This window comes from Chaetura pelagica, unplaced genomic scaffold (genome assembly GCF_000747805.2).
Source record: "Chaetura pelagica isolate M959 unplaced genomic scaffold, ChaPel_1.0 scaffold551, whole genome shotgun sequence".
In the NCBI taxonomy this organism is placed as follows: domain Eukaryota; kingdom Metazoa; phylum Chordata; class Aves; order Apodiformes; family Apodidae; genus Chaetura; species Chaetura pelagica.
In genome coordinates, this window is record NW_009952067.1 from 75,143 (window position 1) to 94,673 (window position 19,531).

The window sequence follows — 19,531 nt, forward strand, 5'->3', positions numbered from 1 at the left end:
ATATAGATCAATAAGGTAAGCACTTGTAGCTATTGCAGAAGCAGGCTAGGGGAGCATAGCCAGTTTTAATCTGTTAATAGGTTTAATTTTGTCTCTTAGCTAAAGTTTTCATTAACAATTAATTTTCAATTTGTATTGATGACTGTGCAGCTTTTAAATAAAAAATGTCTACAGTTTTGTTTGTATATTCTAGCAACACATTAACAAATAACTGCTCCTAGCTGCCCATTGTTGTCTTTTGAATTGCAAGTGTGTTCTTCAACGCTTTATTGTGGTAAAGACGTGCTGAACTGCTAGATTCTGTGCTGTGCTCTTCTGTTGCCTCATCTCTTTTCAAGCCTCAAATTGATGCTTCGTTTTAATAGTGCCAAGCACACATGCTGGCTAATCCACTGTGTGCATACTAAGCACCTGTTCCACTGTTTTGAATCAGAGCACCAGCAGGCTTGATGGTGACAGGACATCATCAGCATCCAGCACGACCGAACGAGGGATGGTGAAGCCGATGATTAGAATAGAGCAGCAACAAGATTATCGCAGACAGGAAAACAGGTAGGACATCTGTAATCCATTACTTTTCATAATGAAAAAAACTGGGTATGTTTTCCTGATGCATCGAGCAGTGTGTTAAAATATTTTTAAGCCACTTGATTTTTCCCTATGGATAAAGAAAAAGAAATTGGCTTTGATATCTCACTCCAAGTAAACTCCAGGATTAACAGCCAAAGCAAGAAACTTCCAAATACTAAAAAAATCCAAACAAACTCAGAAATATGCATTTTCTTAATTATTCTATTATTTGTAGTTCTCATATTGTAAAGCCAAGCTAATAGTCACATCACACCGTGGTTGATTTGTGGTCAGGTGTGTCATATGAAATTACTTTTATAACAGAAGTACAGTTATTTGAAATCTTAGTTTTTCAGTGGCAAGATTTACTCTGGAGAGTGAAATAACCAGGTTCTATAGTAGTGTTGGCAAGTCTTGTGAGCGATAATTTTAGCTTTCTCTGAATGACTCTCTTCTAAAGTGACATAATTTGTAAATACATATATTGCCTCCTTCATGGTTTTTGCTTTTATGATATAGTGTCTATTATTGGGTAGAGGAATGTTATTCCATTTTCTCATGGGCCCTTTTTTCAGGTACAGAATGACACTTTTCATGCCCTGCATATTCAGTTTGTTTCCAAAGCCATAGCAGAAAATACTAACTTCAGATTGTGTAATTGTATGCCATTTTCTTGTTATTCAGACTCCATGTATTCATAATACCTTGTTCAAATTCAGTTTGTGATCACCCAAAAGTACTCAAGTCCTTGTTAGGTAATGCCTTTTAATACTAGCATTGCTGCAAATATTACATCTGTCTTCCATCATAAATAGAGAAGATATGATGGGATGCATCCAAAGATAGTAGGAGTTGGCTGACAAGGTTGCAAAGCCACTCTCTGCAAGGTTGTGGAGATCAGAAGTACTGAAGGACTGGAAAAGGGCAACTATTACAACCATCTACAGAGAAGACAAAGTGGAAGACCCAGAAAATGTAGACCACCCAGCATTAACTCTTTAACTGGGAAAATTGTGGAGCAATTCCTTGTAGAAGCTATTTCAAGGCACGCAAAGGACAAGAAAATGATCAAGACAAGACAGTATGTATTTACCAAGAATCAATCATGCTTGATCAACCTGACTGGCTTCCATGATGAAGCAACTTGCATAATTATGGGAGAGCTCTGGGCATAATATCATCTACCTGATTCTACCAAGAGACTGACACAAACTCCCAGAACTTCCTTGTTTTATAGGATGTGATTTTGATCAGTAGATCACAAAATGGGTGGAAAACTGACAAAATTGCCTGGCTGAAAGGGTGATGTTTAATGGCTCAAAAGTTAAACTTGGCAACTGGTCGTTACTTGTCAGTATTGGGTATGATACTACTCAGTAACTATATAAAAAGATCTGGGTGATGGGATTGAATGCATGATCACCAAATGGGTGATAGCAACCTTGAAGGACAGCGGATAACCCAAAAATAGGATCCACTCTTCAGAGAGACCTATGCAACAAGCATTTTGTGAAGTTTAACGGAAGTAAATGTCAAGTCCTGGACATGAGACAGAAAATGTCAAGCATAATCTAGACCAAATCCTGACTGTTTGGATTGTAGCTCTGCTGAAAAGAACGTGGTGTACAGCAAACTAAACTTGAGTCAACAGTGTGTCCTTATAGCAGTGATGGCAAACTATGTCTTGGGCTGCATCAGCAAGAACACAGCCAGCAGATCAAATGATGTGGTTATCCCACCTTACTTAGCTCTGGTAGGCCACACTCAGAATACTGTGTCCAGTTCTTGTGCCCACAGTGCAAAAGAGAGATGGAAAAATTATTCACAGTCCTGTGAAGGGACATTTGCACCAAGATGCTTAGAGGATTAAAGAACTTGATGTATGAAAAAGGTTGAAGATGATGGGTTTTGCTTGGTTTGTGGGTTTTTTTTCGGTCTAGAGAGAAGATATCCCAGGGTAGATCTAATAGCATTCTTTCAATACCTAAAGGTAGTTAGGGAGAAGATGGAGGTGCTGTTATCACAAGGATGCTGGTAAACAGGTGAAGAGGCAATGAGCAGTTGTTTTACGGAAAAATTGCGTGGCTGTATGTAGGGAACAGGAGGTAGAGAGTCTTCACTATTGAAACTTAAGTTAACATTGGGATAGATTGTCCAGAGAACTAGAAAAATCTCCCACACTGGAAGTTCTTAAGATTCTTATTGACAAGACTGGATAAGCTTGGATAAAGCTCTGCTTTCAGTGGAAGTTTGGAGCACATAGTCTCTAGGAGTCCCTTTAAACTTAGGTTATTGTGCAATTTTTTAAAAATTTATTTTTACTCTGGAGTCCAGTGTCTTGGTCAGTTCTGATAAAAAGGATATATTTATAAAGAGAATTATTTGGTATGTAGAGTTGGAATTAAGTAGCTTTAAGAAGGCTCAGGGTGGATCTTATCAGTGTGTGTAAATACCTAATGGGAGGAAAGAACTTCTTCCCTGTGAGAGCAATTGAACATTAGAACAGGTTGCTTAGAGAGGGTGTGGCATTCCCCTTCTTGAAGATACTCAAAACCTGACTGGAGAAGATAATGAGCAACGTGCTCTAGTTTACCCTGTTTTGAGCAGAATGGTTGGACCAGATGATTTCCAGAGGTTCCTTCGTGCCTCAGCAATTCTGTGTTTTTGTGAGAATAATTTTTTTCAGTTCTTAAAAAATAAAAGATTGTATGGCCATCTAAATTTTTAAATTCACAGAATTTTAAATACAGGTGAGCTGCTATGATAAATGGGTGACAGAGAAGGTAAATGTCCTGCAGGATTTGAAAGTGCAGTCATTCAAGCTGTAAAGCTTCTGGTATGCAGCTTCCACCTTTAGGTGGATTTTTTTATTTGATAGACAGAAAACAGTTCAGAGATATGAATGATATAAAAAAGAAAAGGGCAGAAAATGATGCTTCCACCTAAACTGAATTCCTGATGTTCTAGTGTTTTGTAGTGGGGATATCTTTTGAATGTTTTCAGTGAAGTTATAGTACAACACAACTTGGTTCTACTCTGCAGTCTTGTTAGAGTACCTGGGCATCTTGAGTGTCTTTTTCAGACCTGTTTTTATTGAGGCTGCTGAAGATTTAACTTGTGTTGAATTGCTAGTACTTGTAATTTTTCCTCGCTTGTGAAAGATGGACAGAAGTTGTCAACTTCCTATAGCCTGTCAGAAGTTCTTGAGGGTTCTACTGTTAATGATTCTTCAGTTCTACCTGTGCATTTGTATCACATTATTAAATTTCTGTATTTCTACCTTTCAGCAAGAGGGCTTATTATAAAGAGTATTGCCTTGCACTACAGTTATGTATTTCAGAAATACAGAGCCACCTGTGAGCTGCATCTTGGCTTTATTTTGTTTCTTTAAATTTTAAAAATGCCTTCTAAAGAGAATACATGTACTAGTCTTACTGTGCATGAGGATTTTTTTTTTTCACCTTAATACCTGAGTACAGAAAATGTTTTAAGAGAGACATCCAGATTACACTTAGATTTGAGATGTCTGCAGTTGCAGCCATCTTCTTTTATTGCCAGCATTGATATTGATACTGCACTTCTGTAAATACCTTACATATGTGTACTGTATATTACGTAATTACATTGCAAGTTATTTATCTAAATACAGCATTTCTATCACGTGCTTTCTCAGATCAATTCACTGTGTTGAGTTAGCAAAATAGCAAAGTCAGGCTGTCAAATTAGGAAATGCCAGGTGATTAATTGCTAAAGGGAACGGAATTCTTCTTGTTTGTGGATGTATTTTGTGAATCTTCGGTTAGGCTTTCTATGGGATACTCTGGTCTCACTTTGTGACCTCTAAGGACACAATAATCATGAAGTGAAGTAATTGCTATGTAAGGTTAAGAAACCAAAAAATCTTCACTGAGCATTTCCAGTTGCCTGTTACTGTATGCTTAGTCCTCCTCTGTACTTTTTGTGCGTGTCAGTTCTTTTTGTATATGTTCATCACTGCTGTTTAAAGATTAATAATAAGGCAAATAGGACTTTCTTCCAGTCACTCACTGAATGTGTTGAAGAACAAAGATTGGAACTTGACATATTTATTTTTTCGTCTCTAGTCTCTAGAAAAAAAATATAATGGTAATCTGAGATCATAAATACAATTTACTTACTAGGTATGGTTGCTCTGAGGAAATGTGATTCTGCAAAACAAAATATTATGACTATTTAGTTAAGGATTATTGTGGTTATATATCCTTGTTAGAAAACTGACTTCAGTTAGCATGAGCAAGCATATAATAAAAAAGAATAAAATATAATCTTTTTGCCTTGAGTATCTTCTAGGTGTTCTTAATGTGTTTCGTTGCAAATGAGAACAGTAATATAAAAGTGGTGTTAATGGAATGCAGACACTTACCTGATTCCTAATTTTAACATTCCTTACAAAGAAATTAATTCGACCGTGCTCCTTTTAATGATAAAGCATTATCTGGGTAGCATAACTGTTATTTTAGGTTTTTTGCAAGTTTTTTAAAAAATAAGACTAAACTCAAAGGTACCCATTGTTTTTTAATTTAATATGGTAATAATTAATTATAGGTCTTGACATCAGCTTTCAAAGTTGTCTTTGTTTTTTAATACAGGAGTTAGATGAATAACTGTGAACCTTACCAAATATGCAAAGTATATCCCTTCAGTATCCTGTCTGTTTTGTGGCATAACTAACTTTTTTGCTGTTTTTTAGACTAATTTATCAGGAGAATGAGGCATGTATAATCATACTACATTCCTTTCTTTTTCAAAGTTGCTGGGGAAAGTAGAAAGCTACCCATTGTGTTACATATGATTAAAAATGGCTATTGCATGCAGAAGATGTTTAGCTTTTATGTATTTCCTAAAAATAGGTGCCTAATTACAGAAAACAGCAAATTTTTTATCTTAATGGAGGAATGACCTCTTCTAGAGACAAGAAAAATGAATTTTCTGTTAATTTTTCTTCTCTGAATGCTCTGATAGACACTGATAAGAAAGAATGCTGTGGTCAGTTTAAGCAAGGCCATAGTTCAGGGGCTCATGGAACAACTGCTGTATCTTAGAATAGCATAGCAACAGCCAGGTGAGGGTAGGAGCTAGATTTTACCTCCTTTTCCTCCTCAAAAGAAGAAAGGACAAAGGAGTTGACCAAGTTCTTACTGGTTTTGAGAACCTTAAAGATATCTAAGTACAATTGTTGTAGCCAAGCTCATGCTTCACATTAAGCTTAGTTCGCTTTCTTTTGTGTCCGTGAATAATTTATTTGAAACCTGTCAATGGCAGGTGGCAAACTGATCCTATCGGTCTGCTGGACAGTACAGAAGGGGATGTTCATTAATAACACAGACTGCTCAGTTCCAGCAGTTTGTATTTTGTTCTGTTGTCTTGTGGGCAGATATAGCTTGAATGATTCTAGAGGAAAGGTAAAAGTGATAATTTTTGGGAAAGATGATGTGTCAGCATTTGGAACTAGTGTATTTGGAGAAATCTGTCATTTTACAGTGGAGACAATATCACCCATGCTGATAGTGTGTTACAATTTTTGTCTTCTTTCTGCAGATCTCAGGATACCCATGGACCAGAACTCATACTGCCTGCCAGTATTGAATTCAGGGAAAGCTGTGAGTAAATCCATTTTATTTAAAATCTTATTACATTTTCATTTAAAGCTTTTTTTTTTTTTTTTAATCTTGGTCCCCATGTTTTAAATTCTCAGATCTGTAGAAAAAAATGTAATATACCAGAGATGTATCCAGACTTCAAATACTGGAAACCTGGGAGGAAGCAAAGATATTTTTAGTAGTATAAAATTCCCTGTAGTGAGGGACCTTTGTAGGAGTAGAATGGACAAGAGAAACCTTTCATTTTCCATGTCCCTTAAAGAGGTATGTTTTCAGCAGAGATAGGAAACAGTATAAAAGGTTTCCTAATGGTCAGATTTTCTAGCTTTGTATAGATGTGTGTTGTTAGAGTGCTGCTGTAACTGTAATACTTAATAGACGCTTAAAGTTCAAATTCCTGTGTGTTGTTCCTTTTTCCTACCTTCTCCTCCAAAAAGAAATCCTCTATGCCCCAAGTTACTAAATGGTTTTATTTTCTTTCCATTGGCTTTCTGACTTGTTTTTTTTCCTCTTTCTCTACAGCTGAAGATGCCTTCTTGTCTGCCATTATAAATTACACAAATAGTTCAACTGTTCATTTTAAGCTGTCACCTACATATGTTTTGTATATGACATGTCGGTATGTATTGTCAAGCCAGTACAGACCTGACATCACTCCTACTGAGCGTACTCACAAAGTCATTGCAATAGTCAACAAGATGGTCAACATGATGGAAGGAGTTATACAGGTGAGTTTCTCTGCCAGAACATGTGAAGGGAATTAAATACATGTTGTAGATTATCTACTAGCCAACTGTTGTTAAGGGGAGATTAATTACCTGCACTGGTTGTCCATATGGAGGTTTCCTTTTGTGTTAATAAATAATGTGAGAGGTAAGAAACTCTTCCAAGCAACGTGGAAGGTTAAGGAGGGGTTGTTGCTGTGAAGAAGCTCCAAGGATAAGTTGTAATTTTCTCCAGAAGGCAAGATCTTTGCAAGTATTTCTGACTCTTGAGAAACAAACTGGATGTACTTATTAAAGAATATCAATTCAGTAGCAGTTGTTTGCACTGATCGATGCTTGAAGTAAACATTTTAAAAATAAAGTTTTGATTCTGTTACTTCTACAACTCCTGTACCTGCAAAAATTATAATGAAACTGGACTTTTTGAACCAAGCGGACACAATTGCTTCATTAAAAGAAATGCAAGACCTCATATGTTCCAGTATTTTATATGTAGACTGATGCTATTGCTATTACACATGCAAGACTTCCACAGAGGCAGTTCTGTTTTGTGTGGGAATGCAGGATAAGAGCCACTGGGTTGCCTGTGAAATGAGACAATACCCTGCATTGTGTAACTGTTGTTAAAATATAATGGTCATTTCTTGAGAATTGAGTGCTAGTTCAGGTATCCTTAGTAACTAATTAATTATTGTAACATCTTTGCCTGCGGGTTTTTCTCAGAGGAAGAACCAAAATGTATTTCTGTATTTATTAAAACATGTTGATTGCAGGAAGTACTGCCATAATAACCTCTGTACAGCAAGGACCCTGCTGTGCTAGGCACTGTACAAGCATAGCAAACACATCAATCCAGCTTTAGAGAATTTATGATTCAAGTCTTAGACAACAGGTTGATTGAGGGAGAAGAGGAAAATAAACAAGAGTGTGACATAAAGGTCACAGCAAACCAAAACTGTTCAGCTTTTGTTCAGGTTTTGGCAAGGTTTAGTGGAGTTTACAGTAGGGATAATATTATAATTAGACAGTTCTGTAAGCAGTTACAACAGGCTCTCACCTTTCCCAAGGAAAAAATGGGAGAAAATGCCAGTGTTGAAGGCACTTTGCAGTAAGAAAACAAAGACTAGCCTTGTGTACCTTCTGAAGCTGGTGAGAGGTTAAAAGTGGTTTGAATATGAAATTAAGAACTACTGCATTGCTTTGAGTTTTGATCTTATGGTAAAGAGATTATTTGATAAAATGGAAATGGTATCAAAAGTTTAATGTTCAGATTCTGCTATTAAAAAAACCAAAAACGTCAGGCTGTGGAAGAGTGATTTTGTTCAGAGAGGGAGACTGTGGCAGTAGTGGAGAACGTGAAGTGCAAAGAGCCTGAACATAAGCAATTTAACTGGGAAAAAGGAAAGTAAACAATTAAAGGGTAGGCTTCAAATATAATCTGGAGGCTACAGGGCTGAATCGAATGAACTAACTGTTTAAATAACTAATGTATACTAAGAACAATGATCCCCAAAAGATTCGGGGTAAAAGGGATTGGTACAGTGAGAAAGCAAAGATAAAGCTCTGCAGTTTCTTTGTGCTGAACTGAAATGGTTAATCATGTAGCTGCTGGAAGATACTAGAGAGGCAGGTTCAAACATCAATTTTTGCTAAAGAAAACAAATCAAAGCTGGAAAAGAGATTATCTGTGAAAATACTAATTTACAGCACTGGGAAGGGCTTCGCAAATCAAATTCAGCCTTGTGGTTCTTGCAAGCAAGTGTATTTTATATAGTCTTGCTAGTATTATGAAACTATTAAATCCCAGTGTTTGTCTGGGCTGTCCTTTTTGAAAGGCTGTTTCTGCAGCCTTGCATCTCTATAGTTGCATTGTCAACAAGGAAGTGGTAGCTGCATTTGTGAAAGATTTTTATCTAGTTAAATTGAGGAGTGTTGGAGATCAGATGAAAAGTTTCATCTCAATGCCAGGCTGAAGAAGCTGAAGGAAGGGGGGGAAATTACAAATGTGATGAAAGAGTAGAACTTCAGTCAATTTGAAGGCTAGTGGATTGAAGACAAAGAAATGCATTGATTGTAAAGCTTGATGAGGAAGATGTCCTTAGGTTTGACCTCTATTCATGTAATATAAGCAGCACTAGCTAAACCAAGTCAAATTACTTCATCTAGGCTGTAGAATGTTTATATTGATGGTGGCCCTAGTTAAATTACCATGTAACAACTCATAGTTGTTGTTTTTTTTAATATCTATCTTGACTGTGAAGCACATGTGCACTGAAAGGGTTATGAGGATATGAAAGACATAGAAGACAGAGGGGAGACAAGGGGAGATGGGCACCAAAACAGAAGTAGAGGGCAAGGCAGATGTTGGTCCTGATTTTGCCTGTCTATATCATGAGGAGGCTTGGTAGCTTTCTGAAACTAATCGAGGAGTACTTGCTACCAAATAATGTCTGTGACTTTCTGTAGTCTGTGCATTAGTGTGTGTAACTAGTATAGAAGAATTCATAAGGGATAGGGATAAAATTGGAGAGACCTATGAGAACGCTCTGTGCTTTCATCTAGGAGTAGAAACTTAATTAATATATAAAAGCCTTTTTTGTGTGTGTCCTGATTTTTTTTTCAGATCACTCTGTGGCATTTCTGAACCTGTTCAAATTTTATCATTTGTTTGTAGGAGTATCTCCGTCCATTCTGTACCAACACATCTTCAGTCAGTTCAAAGTGCCTTGGTTGGAAAGGGGGAAGAAAGAAAGAAAGCAGTGACAATTTGTGGGGTTTTTTTAGGTCTAACTAAAATTACAATAGTAGCAGCAAATAACACTTCAAACTTCTGCATCTAAGCTCACTGCATTCCAGGTGGGGGAAAGTTATGGGAATAGAAAGCCAAAAGAATTAAGAGCTTAGTTTAAAATAATCAGGCAAATATATCTGGTGGGGTTTTTTTTGTTTGCTTAACTCAATGTAGCTTTTATGTACTAGCATTTAAGAAGCTTAGTGTGGTATTTCATTTGACTCTCTTTTATTGTTTAAAATGGTCTTTTTGTTCTTTATTGAAAAACCATGTATTAACACTGTCCTAGATGTTTTATGTTTTTTGGTTTTGTTTGTTGTTTTTTCTGGTGGGGATTTTCTGTCCCCCTGTGTGTGTATTTGTACATTGTCTTCATTGCAGCAGTGTGGGCACATAGCTCCGTGGATCTGTTACTTGGTTAGTTAGTTACCCCATTGCCCACAAAAGTTCTGCAGGGTCTCTGTGGTGCACTGAGCATGGAATAACCAGCTATCTGGGATGTCAAGTAGTGTAGGGCATTCCTTGAATTGTGATGCTGGGGCACTTCAGTTCTTAGCTGTTGTGCTACTAGTCCTACTAAAAGAATTCCTTTTTTTAAAAGGGGCTCAGTTGCATCGTAGTTACTGATTAATGTGCCTGTGTATAACTGTGAACATAAGTGTTGTACCTTCATATTTAGTGTTTGATTTCTAAACCTGTCATGATTGTTCACAAGTTTCTTTCTTCTATTCTGTTTGATTTCCTTCGTCCGTTTTTCTCCAGGAGGTAGACCAGGTTGATCAGGTAGGATATATTGCTGGGAACTGATCCTAGCTATGTTGGCTTAGCTCAGTTTCTCATGCTGCTTCCATATCAAAATACAATACTCAAACAGCTGGACTTGAACGGTTCATAACACTCATTCAGCAACTGGAACATGCAGTACTAAAATCCTTTTTTGACTTTGCAACTTTACGGCATTCCATAATTTCTGCTTAACGCACTTCAATGTGGATATGAAGCGACCAAAGTTCTTTTTCTTCCCTTTATTTTCTTTTTTTTGTTGTTTGTGGTTCCTATTCTTTGGATTTCATCTAAGGTTGCCTGGCCTGGCATTTGTGGTCGGGAGATGGTGAGATAGATCAGTACTTGATACTGAATCACCTGGTATCTAAGCCAGTGAGCGCAGTATCAGGTGGCAGTGGGAAGTAGTGGATGCGCGCTTAAAAGTGCACAGATTACCAGATACTGCAGTCTGCTAAGCTTATAGCTCTGTATAACTAGATGCTTACGCTGTGGCTTTATTGGTATGGCTATTGTAAATTTAACAGAATTTTGTACGTTCAGTGAACATGTTAAAATTGAACTTGCCAGTTACAGCAATTGCAATATTACATAGAAATATTTTGCAAATATCTGGTATCTGAGATATGTTTGGTGAGATGGGAAAAGGTACTGGTCTATCTTTTTGGAGTCCTTTTAAGCTGCTGTGCTTTATCAGAAAACTATTGCTCTGTATTATTTCTTGCTTTCTATTTACAGAAACAGAAGAATATTGCTGGGGCACTTGCCTTTTGGATGGCAAATGCATCTGAATTACTGAATTTCATAAAGCAAGACAGAGACCTTAGCCGAATTACTGTGGATGCACAAGATGTTTTGGCACACTTGGTTCAAATGGCTTTCAAGTAAGGCTATCAAACTTCTGTTCCACTTAACATTTTTCTGTGGGTTTTAGAATAGCTTCACATTTTGGCCATGTTTTAGATATGTCAGTAGTGTCTTTTGTGTATTTTAAATTATAGAATCATAGAACTCTTCAGGTTGGAAAAGACCCTTGTGATCCCCGAGTCCAACCATCATCCCTGCTCTACAAAGTTCTCCCCTAAACCATATCCACCAACACCACATCCAAACAACCCTTAAACACATCCAGGGATGGTGACTCAGCCACCTCCCTGGGCAGCCTATTCCAGTGTCTAACCACTCTTTCTGCAAAAAAAGTTTTCCTGATGTCCAGTCTAAACCTGCCCTGTTGCAGCTTGAAGCCATTCCCTCTTGTTCTGTCGCTAATTACCTGGGAAAAGAGACCAGCACCAACCTCTCTACAGTGACCTTTCAGGTAGTTGTAGGGACTGATGAGGTCTCCCCTCAGCCTCCTCTTCCTCAGACTAAACATTCCCAGCTCCTTCAAGTGTTCTTCATAAGATTTATTCTCTAGGCCCTTCACCAGCCTCGTTGCCCTCCTCTGTACTCACTCCAGCACCTCGATATCTCTCTTGAATTGAGGTGCCCAAAACTGGACACAATACTCCAGGTGTGGCCTCACCAGTGCTGAGTACAGGGGAACAGTCACCTCTCTACTTCTGCTGGTCACATTATTTCTAATACAAGCCAGGATGCCATTGGCTTTCTTGGCCACCTGGGCACACTACTGGCTCATGTTCAGCCGCTTGTCCATTAGAACCCCCAGATCCTCTTCTGCCAGACACTTTCCAGCCACACTTCCCCAAGCCTGGAGTGTTGCCTGGTGTTGTTGTGGCCTAAGTGCAGGACCCAGCACTTGGCCTTGTTGAAGCCCAGACCATTAACATTAGCCCAATGACCTAATCTATCCAAGTCTCTCTGTAGAGCCTCCCTATCCTGAGAGGTCTTACTAGAGAGGCTGAACTTAGTTCTTAGACAGGTATTTTTTTGGTTTATGAATACAGATCACTGGACTGTGCAAGGAGTTTCATCTGTTCTTGTGATAGTTGAAGCTGCCAAAGAGAATTTTACAGAAGTGTTATTTAAATTTTGTTTGTGTTGATTGCTTTCTCTTAATTTTATGAAGGTGTGAGGAAGGGTTATATTTTTACTGTTAATATATAAATACATAGGCTTAAATACATATGGGTCTCTAAAGTAGGAAACCTTGCACCCTTCAAGGACTTCTGATTATATTAATAATCTACTCCTTTCATAATTTACATAACACCACAATTTGCACAATGTTTTTTTTTGCACAGTTTTTTCTTAAAAATGTAAAGATAGGTTTTGACTTGGGGTAAAATCAGCCTGTGCTGGTGAGGTGAGACAGTTACAGTGGTGATTCAAAGAAAAAATGAATGAAGTATCCAATGGGAAGTGGAAAGAATCAGTGGAAAGAATCCTTGAACAGAGATAACAAAGGCTCCCACCTCCCCACCCCCCAAACCAGGACTGAACAAGTATTTCTCAGCAAATTTCTGTCTCTTAAACTGGTGTTTAGAGAAGTCCCAGTGCACCTTGTGTGGCTTATACCTAACGTTCCCCCACTTGCAGGATGTCTTTGTTCAAAATAATATTTTCATATTCTGTGACAAGACTGGGAGACCTAGTCATGATTTACCTGTTCAGTTTTAAGGGAGGCTGTGCCACTTCTAAGAGCAGTATGTAGGATGTGAATGTGGTATGTGAAAACTTGTAATTGCTTTCTGTACTTTGGAAGGGTATCAGAGAAACACTAAAATTTCTGAATTTTACCTGGGTGTATATTTTCCCCTAAGTACACTGTAACATGGCAGGTCTCAATTGGTTGTATTACGCTTTGCTGAACAGAACTGTGGAACATTATATATAGAAGGCAAATATAAAAGCATAACAGAAGCATGAAAAGAAAGAAATCTGTGAAAAAATATATTTGAGGGTGACAACTGTCATACATCAGAATTAGTTGAAATGGCCGTAGCTTTTGTTTTCTAGCAATTGAGAGTATTTCATAAAAAATGTAACCAGTGAAACAAAGGGGAGTTGTAGAAAGCCATTTTCCTTTATATATCTGATGACAATTTCATTGCCTTTTAGTTTCAGTTCTTAACAGAAAATAATGTTAATGTTTATTTATTAGAATAGAAAGAAAAATAAAACAGATTTTTCATTTCAATGTAGTTAAGAGAAGTACAAGAAACAAATTATTTACACAAGACATGAAGTCCATTTCAGGATTCTTGTGTATTGGCTCTGAATAGGAGTGTTTTTTTAAATAGTATTCTTGGTTGATTTTACAACAGGGAAAAGTGTATTTCTGTTTGGAAAAAGTTTTTCTAATATTTCAGAACCAAATTTTGGCTTGACAGCATCAGAGTGTAGCATATGACCTTCACTTGCAACTGTGGTAGCGATACTGCATTTAAGTGGCTGTGTTTGTTCTCCAACAATTTTTTTCCAACATTTCCAGGAAAGGTATGGGACAACTGGTATCTCTGGCCTTTTAAAAAGTATTATTTTGTTCCCTATAGTCATATACATAACACTAGGATTTCAGGAATTTTGTAATCTGAGAGATCTCTTTTCTTTAGAAGCAGTCATAATGAACACGCACAGGATTTGAAAATTTATTTTTTCCCCCCTTACTTCTAGGTACCTGGTTCACTGTCTGCAATCAGAACTTAATAATTACATGCCAGCATTCCTTGATGATCCAGAAGAAAATAATCCTCAGAGGCCTAAAATAGGTTAGACTACTTGATCTTATATTGTGTCTTCTAAACTGTAATTTTTCTTAACAGTGACATGACATTTGCAAGTTGCCTTGAGAATTGTTTGCATCAATTTTGTATGGAAGATTAGAAAGGACACTCCAATGGTATATATCCTGTTTAAAAATTACAAAATAGTTTATTGTAGAGAGGAACCTTTAAGTGTCATCTAATCCAAGTGTCTTGAGCAAGGCAGATGCAACTGGATCAGATGGTTCAGAGTATTGCCCTGTTGAGTTTTGAATCTTCACTGAGGGATGAAGATACCATGTCTCTGAGTAACGTCTTCCAATGTTTGACCACCCTCATGGTGAATGTACTTCTGTTATAGCTAGTTGGAATTTCACATGTTGATTTTTTTTTTCTTGGTTTGTCCTGTGCTGCTATTGTGCACCTTTGAGAGGAATATTGTTCTGAACCCTCCTATTTGGTAGCTGAAGACAATAATAAGCTGTGTCCTTAGCGTTCTCTTTCCCCAGGACGAACCAAATTAACTTCTCTCCCTCTTTTATGTCCTTTTCTCCTGCTCCTTAATAATCTGAGTGGCTCTCTGCTGAATTTGCTCCATTAAATTGGCACCTTCCTTTTTTTGAGGAATCTAAAACTGGATGCTGTGCTCCAGGTGCAGTCTTACAAATGCTGAATGCATAGGTGGGATTGCTTCCCTCCCTTCTGCTAGCTTCACTGCTGCTAAATTAACAGCTTAGTCATGTGTGCTATCCTGCTTTGTAATCCCAGCTCAGAACACATTAATGTCCCTGAGATAGCACTCCCCTGGCTTTCTACTTTTCATGGGAAAAATGTGAGAGCCTCCTACGTGATGTAGCCTGATGACCAAAGAAGAAAATGGAAAATGTAAAAAAATGTTAAATATGGAAGGGGGGTTAACTGAGTGTAAAAGGTTAGGAAGAGTTAAGAAAATAGTGACATTCTAAATAACTAAAGTAAAGATGATCTTCAGAGCTATTAAAGTACAGTCATTCTGATAACTAGGAAGAGTATTTATACAAAATTCATATATCCTTTGTGGTCCTTTGGATATTAAACTTGTTCTGATTGCTGTTTTCCTGTGTTGAATGTTGAGGGAAGATGTACTGTTTTCTCTTTAGTACCCTGTTCTGTAAGAGAACTTTCTGGGACACAAACACTGAGAAAGTAGCAAACTGAAACTGGAATAAAGTCAGATTATGTTCATTATTTCATGTATTTTTTACTGCTTTATAGATTCTTGTCTTCTACAGATAATTTTTTTTCTGTCACAGTCCTGTGTTTCAATGCTAAAGAAATTATTTTAGTGGTCTCTTCAAAAGAGATTTCAGATAAAGGTATTGCCTTTAAAGAAGGCTTAGAGATAAATCTTCTGCTTGCATTAATATATTCCACCAGAAAGCATCTGAGGATGTTTGCTCTTGGTGAAGCTAACAGGAGGTCTGTGTTGCTACTTATATATTATTGTAGTGAACTAACGGGCAAAAGGAAATTTGAATAATATTTAAATAAAATAATGTGTAAACAGGAGGTGCATTCTGCAGTTTAAGTACATCATGCAATGCACATAATTTCTGCTGAAATTTTTTAATACAGTTTGGTATTTAACTGCAAGGAGCTGCAGAAAAAATGCAATATGCATTTGAAACAGTTGAATATGAAATTTTTAACTTATTAGAAATAACAGAAAAGGAGTTTATTCAAGTGAGGATGCAATTTAAGGTTCAGATCTAACCAATGATATACTTTTATATTAATATTTCTCCAAAGCAATTTCTTTTAATTTCGTGTATTATAAGATACATTTCAACTGTCAGTTTAATGTTACTCCACCTTGTAGGTTCTTCCTAGCATTCACCAAGCTTGGTTAACTGTCTCTTTGTTTATCATTTATGGGCTATAACAGTTGTACAGTGAAGTATGTGAATGTGATTTACTTTTATTTTTATCTCTCTAGATGATGTGCTACATACATTGACTGGAGCTATGTCCCTGTTGCGACGATGTAGAGTGAATGCTGCGCTGACTATACAGCTCTTCTCCCAGCTGTTTCATTTTATCAACATGTGGCTTTTTAATAGATTAGTTACAGCTCCAGATTCAGGGTTATGTTCACATTATTGGGGAGCTATTGTTCGTCAGCAGTTGGGCCATATTGAAGCCTGGGCAGAAAAGCAGGGTTTAGAATTAGCTGCTGATTGCCACCTGAGCAGAATAGTGCAGGTGAGTGTGTGTATTTCTGATGAATGATTCTCCCATAATTGTATATTAAAAAAAAATATTTCTTTATTCTGTATTCCTAGAGAATAGCATGTGGACTGGCGTAGTTTGTGTGAATCAATCTTGGAACATTAATGTAGCATGCAAAACCACAAAATGTGGTTTCAACATTAAAAATATTGAAGTTCTGAGTGAAATGAATCATTAGTTATTTTAGCCAACATGCTGTGCAATTTGTGTTAATAAGACTGAGCTGTAACTATACTGAACAGAGACAAGAGTGGTTGCTGAAAAGTTCATTTATGAAAGGTTTAGTATTCATCTTAGATAAAGGAGATATATTTAGTCATTGTTTTGGGGATATTTATGTTGCTTCTCTAACAAACTTGGCTTCTTGCTTCATCTTTTCCTATGTCTCAGTTATAGAAAACTCAGAAACAAGGCTTAAGGTTTCATTTTGGTTTGATTTTGTCTCCTGTGACTCCTTTTTTTTTCTCTGCTAGGCAACTACATTGCTTACCATGGACAAATACTCACATGCAGATGTTCCAAATATTAACAGTACTTGTTTTAAGCTGAATTCTCTGCAGCTACAAGCTTTGTTGCAGAATTATCACTGTGCTCCAGATGAACCGCTCATCCCAACTGTGAGTCTCTCCTGTCACTTACTGTGCCTTTTAAAGTAAAAACTTTACTTAAAGTAAAAACAGTGCCTGAAAATAGATGTCTTACTGTTGATGGGTTTGGACTTGCTATGAGAAGAGTCATAGTGGCAATTGCTCTACATACAGTTAGAACTATTAGTGGTATCAGCCTGGTTCCGCTCATCCCAACTGTGAGTCTCTTCTGTCACTTACTGTGCCTTTTAAAGTAAAAACTTTACTTAAAGTAAAAACAGTGCCTGAAAATAGATGTCTTACTGTTGATGGGTTTGGACTTGCTATGAGAAGAGTCATAGTGGCAATTGCTCTACATACAGTTAGAACTATTAGTGGTATCAGCCTGGTTCTGGCCACTAACTTTGGTAGGTGTATTTCACTGCAACCCAAGCATGATATTACAGAAAGTCTCATACTGAGTTGGAATTTAAGGTAACACAGCATGTTGAGCATGCTCAGAGAGGTGTCACCACTGCACCTTACATCATCTGTGGATGAAATGTGGTTAGGCAGTAGAGGAGGGATGCACAGAGCGCTCCCAAAACGTAGTTGTGTGTATAACCACAGGAATAAAGACTCAAACATTGACTATAGAAATGAAAGAAGCAGAAACACTGAGCTTTTTTACATGGGAGTTGTAAAAATCCATGAATCTTGAATCCCTTCATACAGAGTATCCTTTGGTGAACAGCTTGATACATGGAACATGCAGGTAGAGGTATATCACAGAACCGCAGATGTAAATACATATATATTTTCAGTTTTCAGAATGGGCGTGTATCATAGGAACATGCACCAATGCAGTGGTACTAAAGATGTTAAGAAGAGCTCGTAGCTTGGTTATATTTTTGCGTATTGGCTACCATCACAAAAAGTATTTTGATGAAGGACATAGCTGGTATTTCCCGTTTATACATAGGTAGAATTCCACAGTTTATTATTCTTGCTCTTTAGGGACCTCCAAAGAAATACAGTGCTAGATTTGACAGGTCTTCTTGGTGTCAGAGGGAGGACTTGCAATATGACTAGTGTGTCCTGTTGTGATAAAGTGGTATTTGGATGTTTTTGCCCTTGTTACTAAAAAGATTTGTACACTCAAACTCTGACTTACTGCTCCAAATCTGAAAAATTTCAAGGCTTGGAATTTGTTCAAAGGAATATAAATGTATGTACTTCTACATGCTTCAGTTTTTAAAACTAACACTGTTAATGGTAAAAAACACCGTGCTCAAAGAGCACTTCCAAAGATAGGCTGGACTTCCCCCCAGAAATCTGCTGAACATTCAGATGAGAACACTTTAATTGTTTTGTCTCAACTGTGTTTTGCATTGTGTTCCAGTAATCAGATTTTTGTATTGAGCTTACAGATTCTGAGTTGCACATCAATGTAACTGGGGTGAGATTAAGACCAAACTATTAAGCTGGTCTTGGGAACCAAGTAGAATCTGTAGAAAAAGAGCAGAAATCACATCTGAATCTTTGGTAAAGCAAAAACTTGTAGTAAAGGAATGTTTAATACTTGTAGCAGCTTCAGATAAATTAATTGTAGCAATTCTGTCTTGATGCCAGTTCTCTTCCAGAAAGAGTGCTAGTTAACTAGAGGCAAGAAGACTTTAAAGTGTCTGTGCCACCTGCTTGTTCAAACGTAGTGATAACTCAAACCTGGGGTGATTTCTTGGTTCTTAAGGCGAGCATGCAACTTGTAAGAGATTGAGTGCTCAAAGAATGCAGTGAATTGGCTGTACATAGCAGAGCTGAAGAAGTTTTATATGATTATTTTCCAAATTCCTGTTTCTTGCAGTCTAAATATTTTCCCCATGTTAGGGTTTTTTTCCTTAATAAAAGTTATCCCTTTATAGTAACAATGTCTTTCTGCTCTCTGTCCAGGAATTAATAGAGAATGTAGTAACTGTTGCAGAAAATACAGCTGATGAACTTGCTCGAAGTGATGGCCGAGAAGTCCAACTGGAAGAAGATCCTGACTTACAGCTGCCTTTTCTTTTACCAGAAGATGGCTATTCATGCGATGTTGTCAGAAATGTTCCAAGTGGTTTACAAGAATTTTTAGATCCACTCTGTCAGAGAGGTTTGTTTTTCAGTTGTTCTACAATGATCTTTTTTTGGTGTAGTGAACACAGAATGCAAAATATATTTTAGTTGAATGTAAATCAGTTACAGAGGATGTAGTCTTGAGACTAAAGAAGACTAGTAGAATAAATTATTTAATTAGCAAGTGTAATTACTTTACCATACAAATGTCTGGATAGGTATTACAAGTAAGGCTTCTTTCATGCATACATTCAAAATTTTACTTTTTAGAAGTCCCTTAAGTTATGCTGAGGGACTGGTTTGCAGTAAATCATTGTAAGCTAAAATGCTGAAAGATGGTCTTTGTGACAAGGAGAATCTCATCTATTTACATGGAGTGATTTGCAGTTTGGCTGTAACGTGGATTCCTGCT

The 19,531-nt window shown here is 37.2% G+C and overlaps 1 protein-coding gene across 3 annotated transcripts in view; it reads left to right on the forward strand.

The window, feature by feature from the left end:
• MLLT4 (myeloid/lymphoid or mixed-lineage leukemia (trithorax homolog, Drosophila); translocated to, 4) overlaps window positions 1-19,531 on the forward strand; it is an 84,398-nt gene that overhangs the window by 24,597 nt on the left and 40,270 nt on the right. For all 3 annotated transcript variants that reach the window (XM_010005286.1, XM_010005293.1, XM_010005301.1), the window contains 8 exons: window positions 434-552; window positions 6,148-6,209; window positions 6,732-6,937; window positions 11,247-11,392; window positions 14,085-14,179; window positions 16,149-16,414; window positions 16,915-17,058; window positions 18,958-19,156. In XM_010005286.1, coding sequence (XP_010003588.1) covers window positions 434-552; window positions 6,148-6,209; window positions 6,732-6,937; window positions 11,247-11,392; window positions 14,085-14,179; window positions 16,149-16,414; window positions 16,915-17,058; window positions 18,958-19,156 — 1,237 coding nt within the window. The remainder of the gene's footprint in view (window positions 1-433; window positions 553-6,147; window positions 6,210-6,731; window positions 6,938-11,246; window positions 11,393-14,084; window positions 14,180-16,148; window positions 16,415-16,914; window positions 17,059-18,957; window positions 19,157-19,531) is intronic.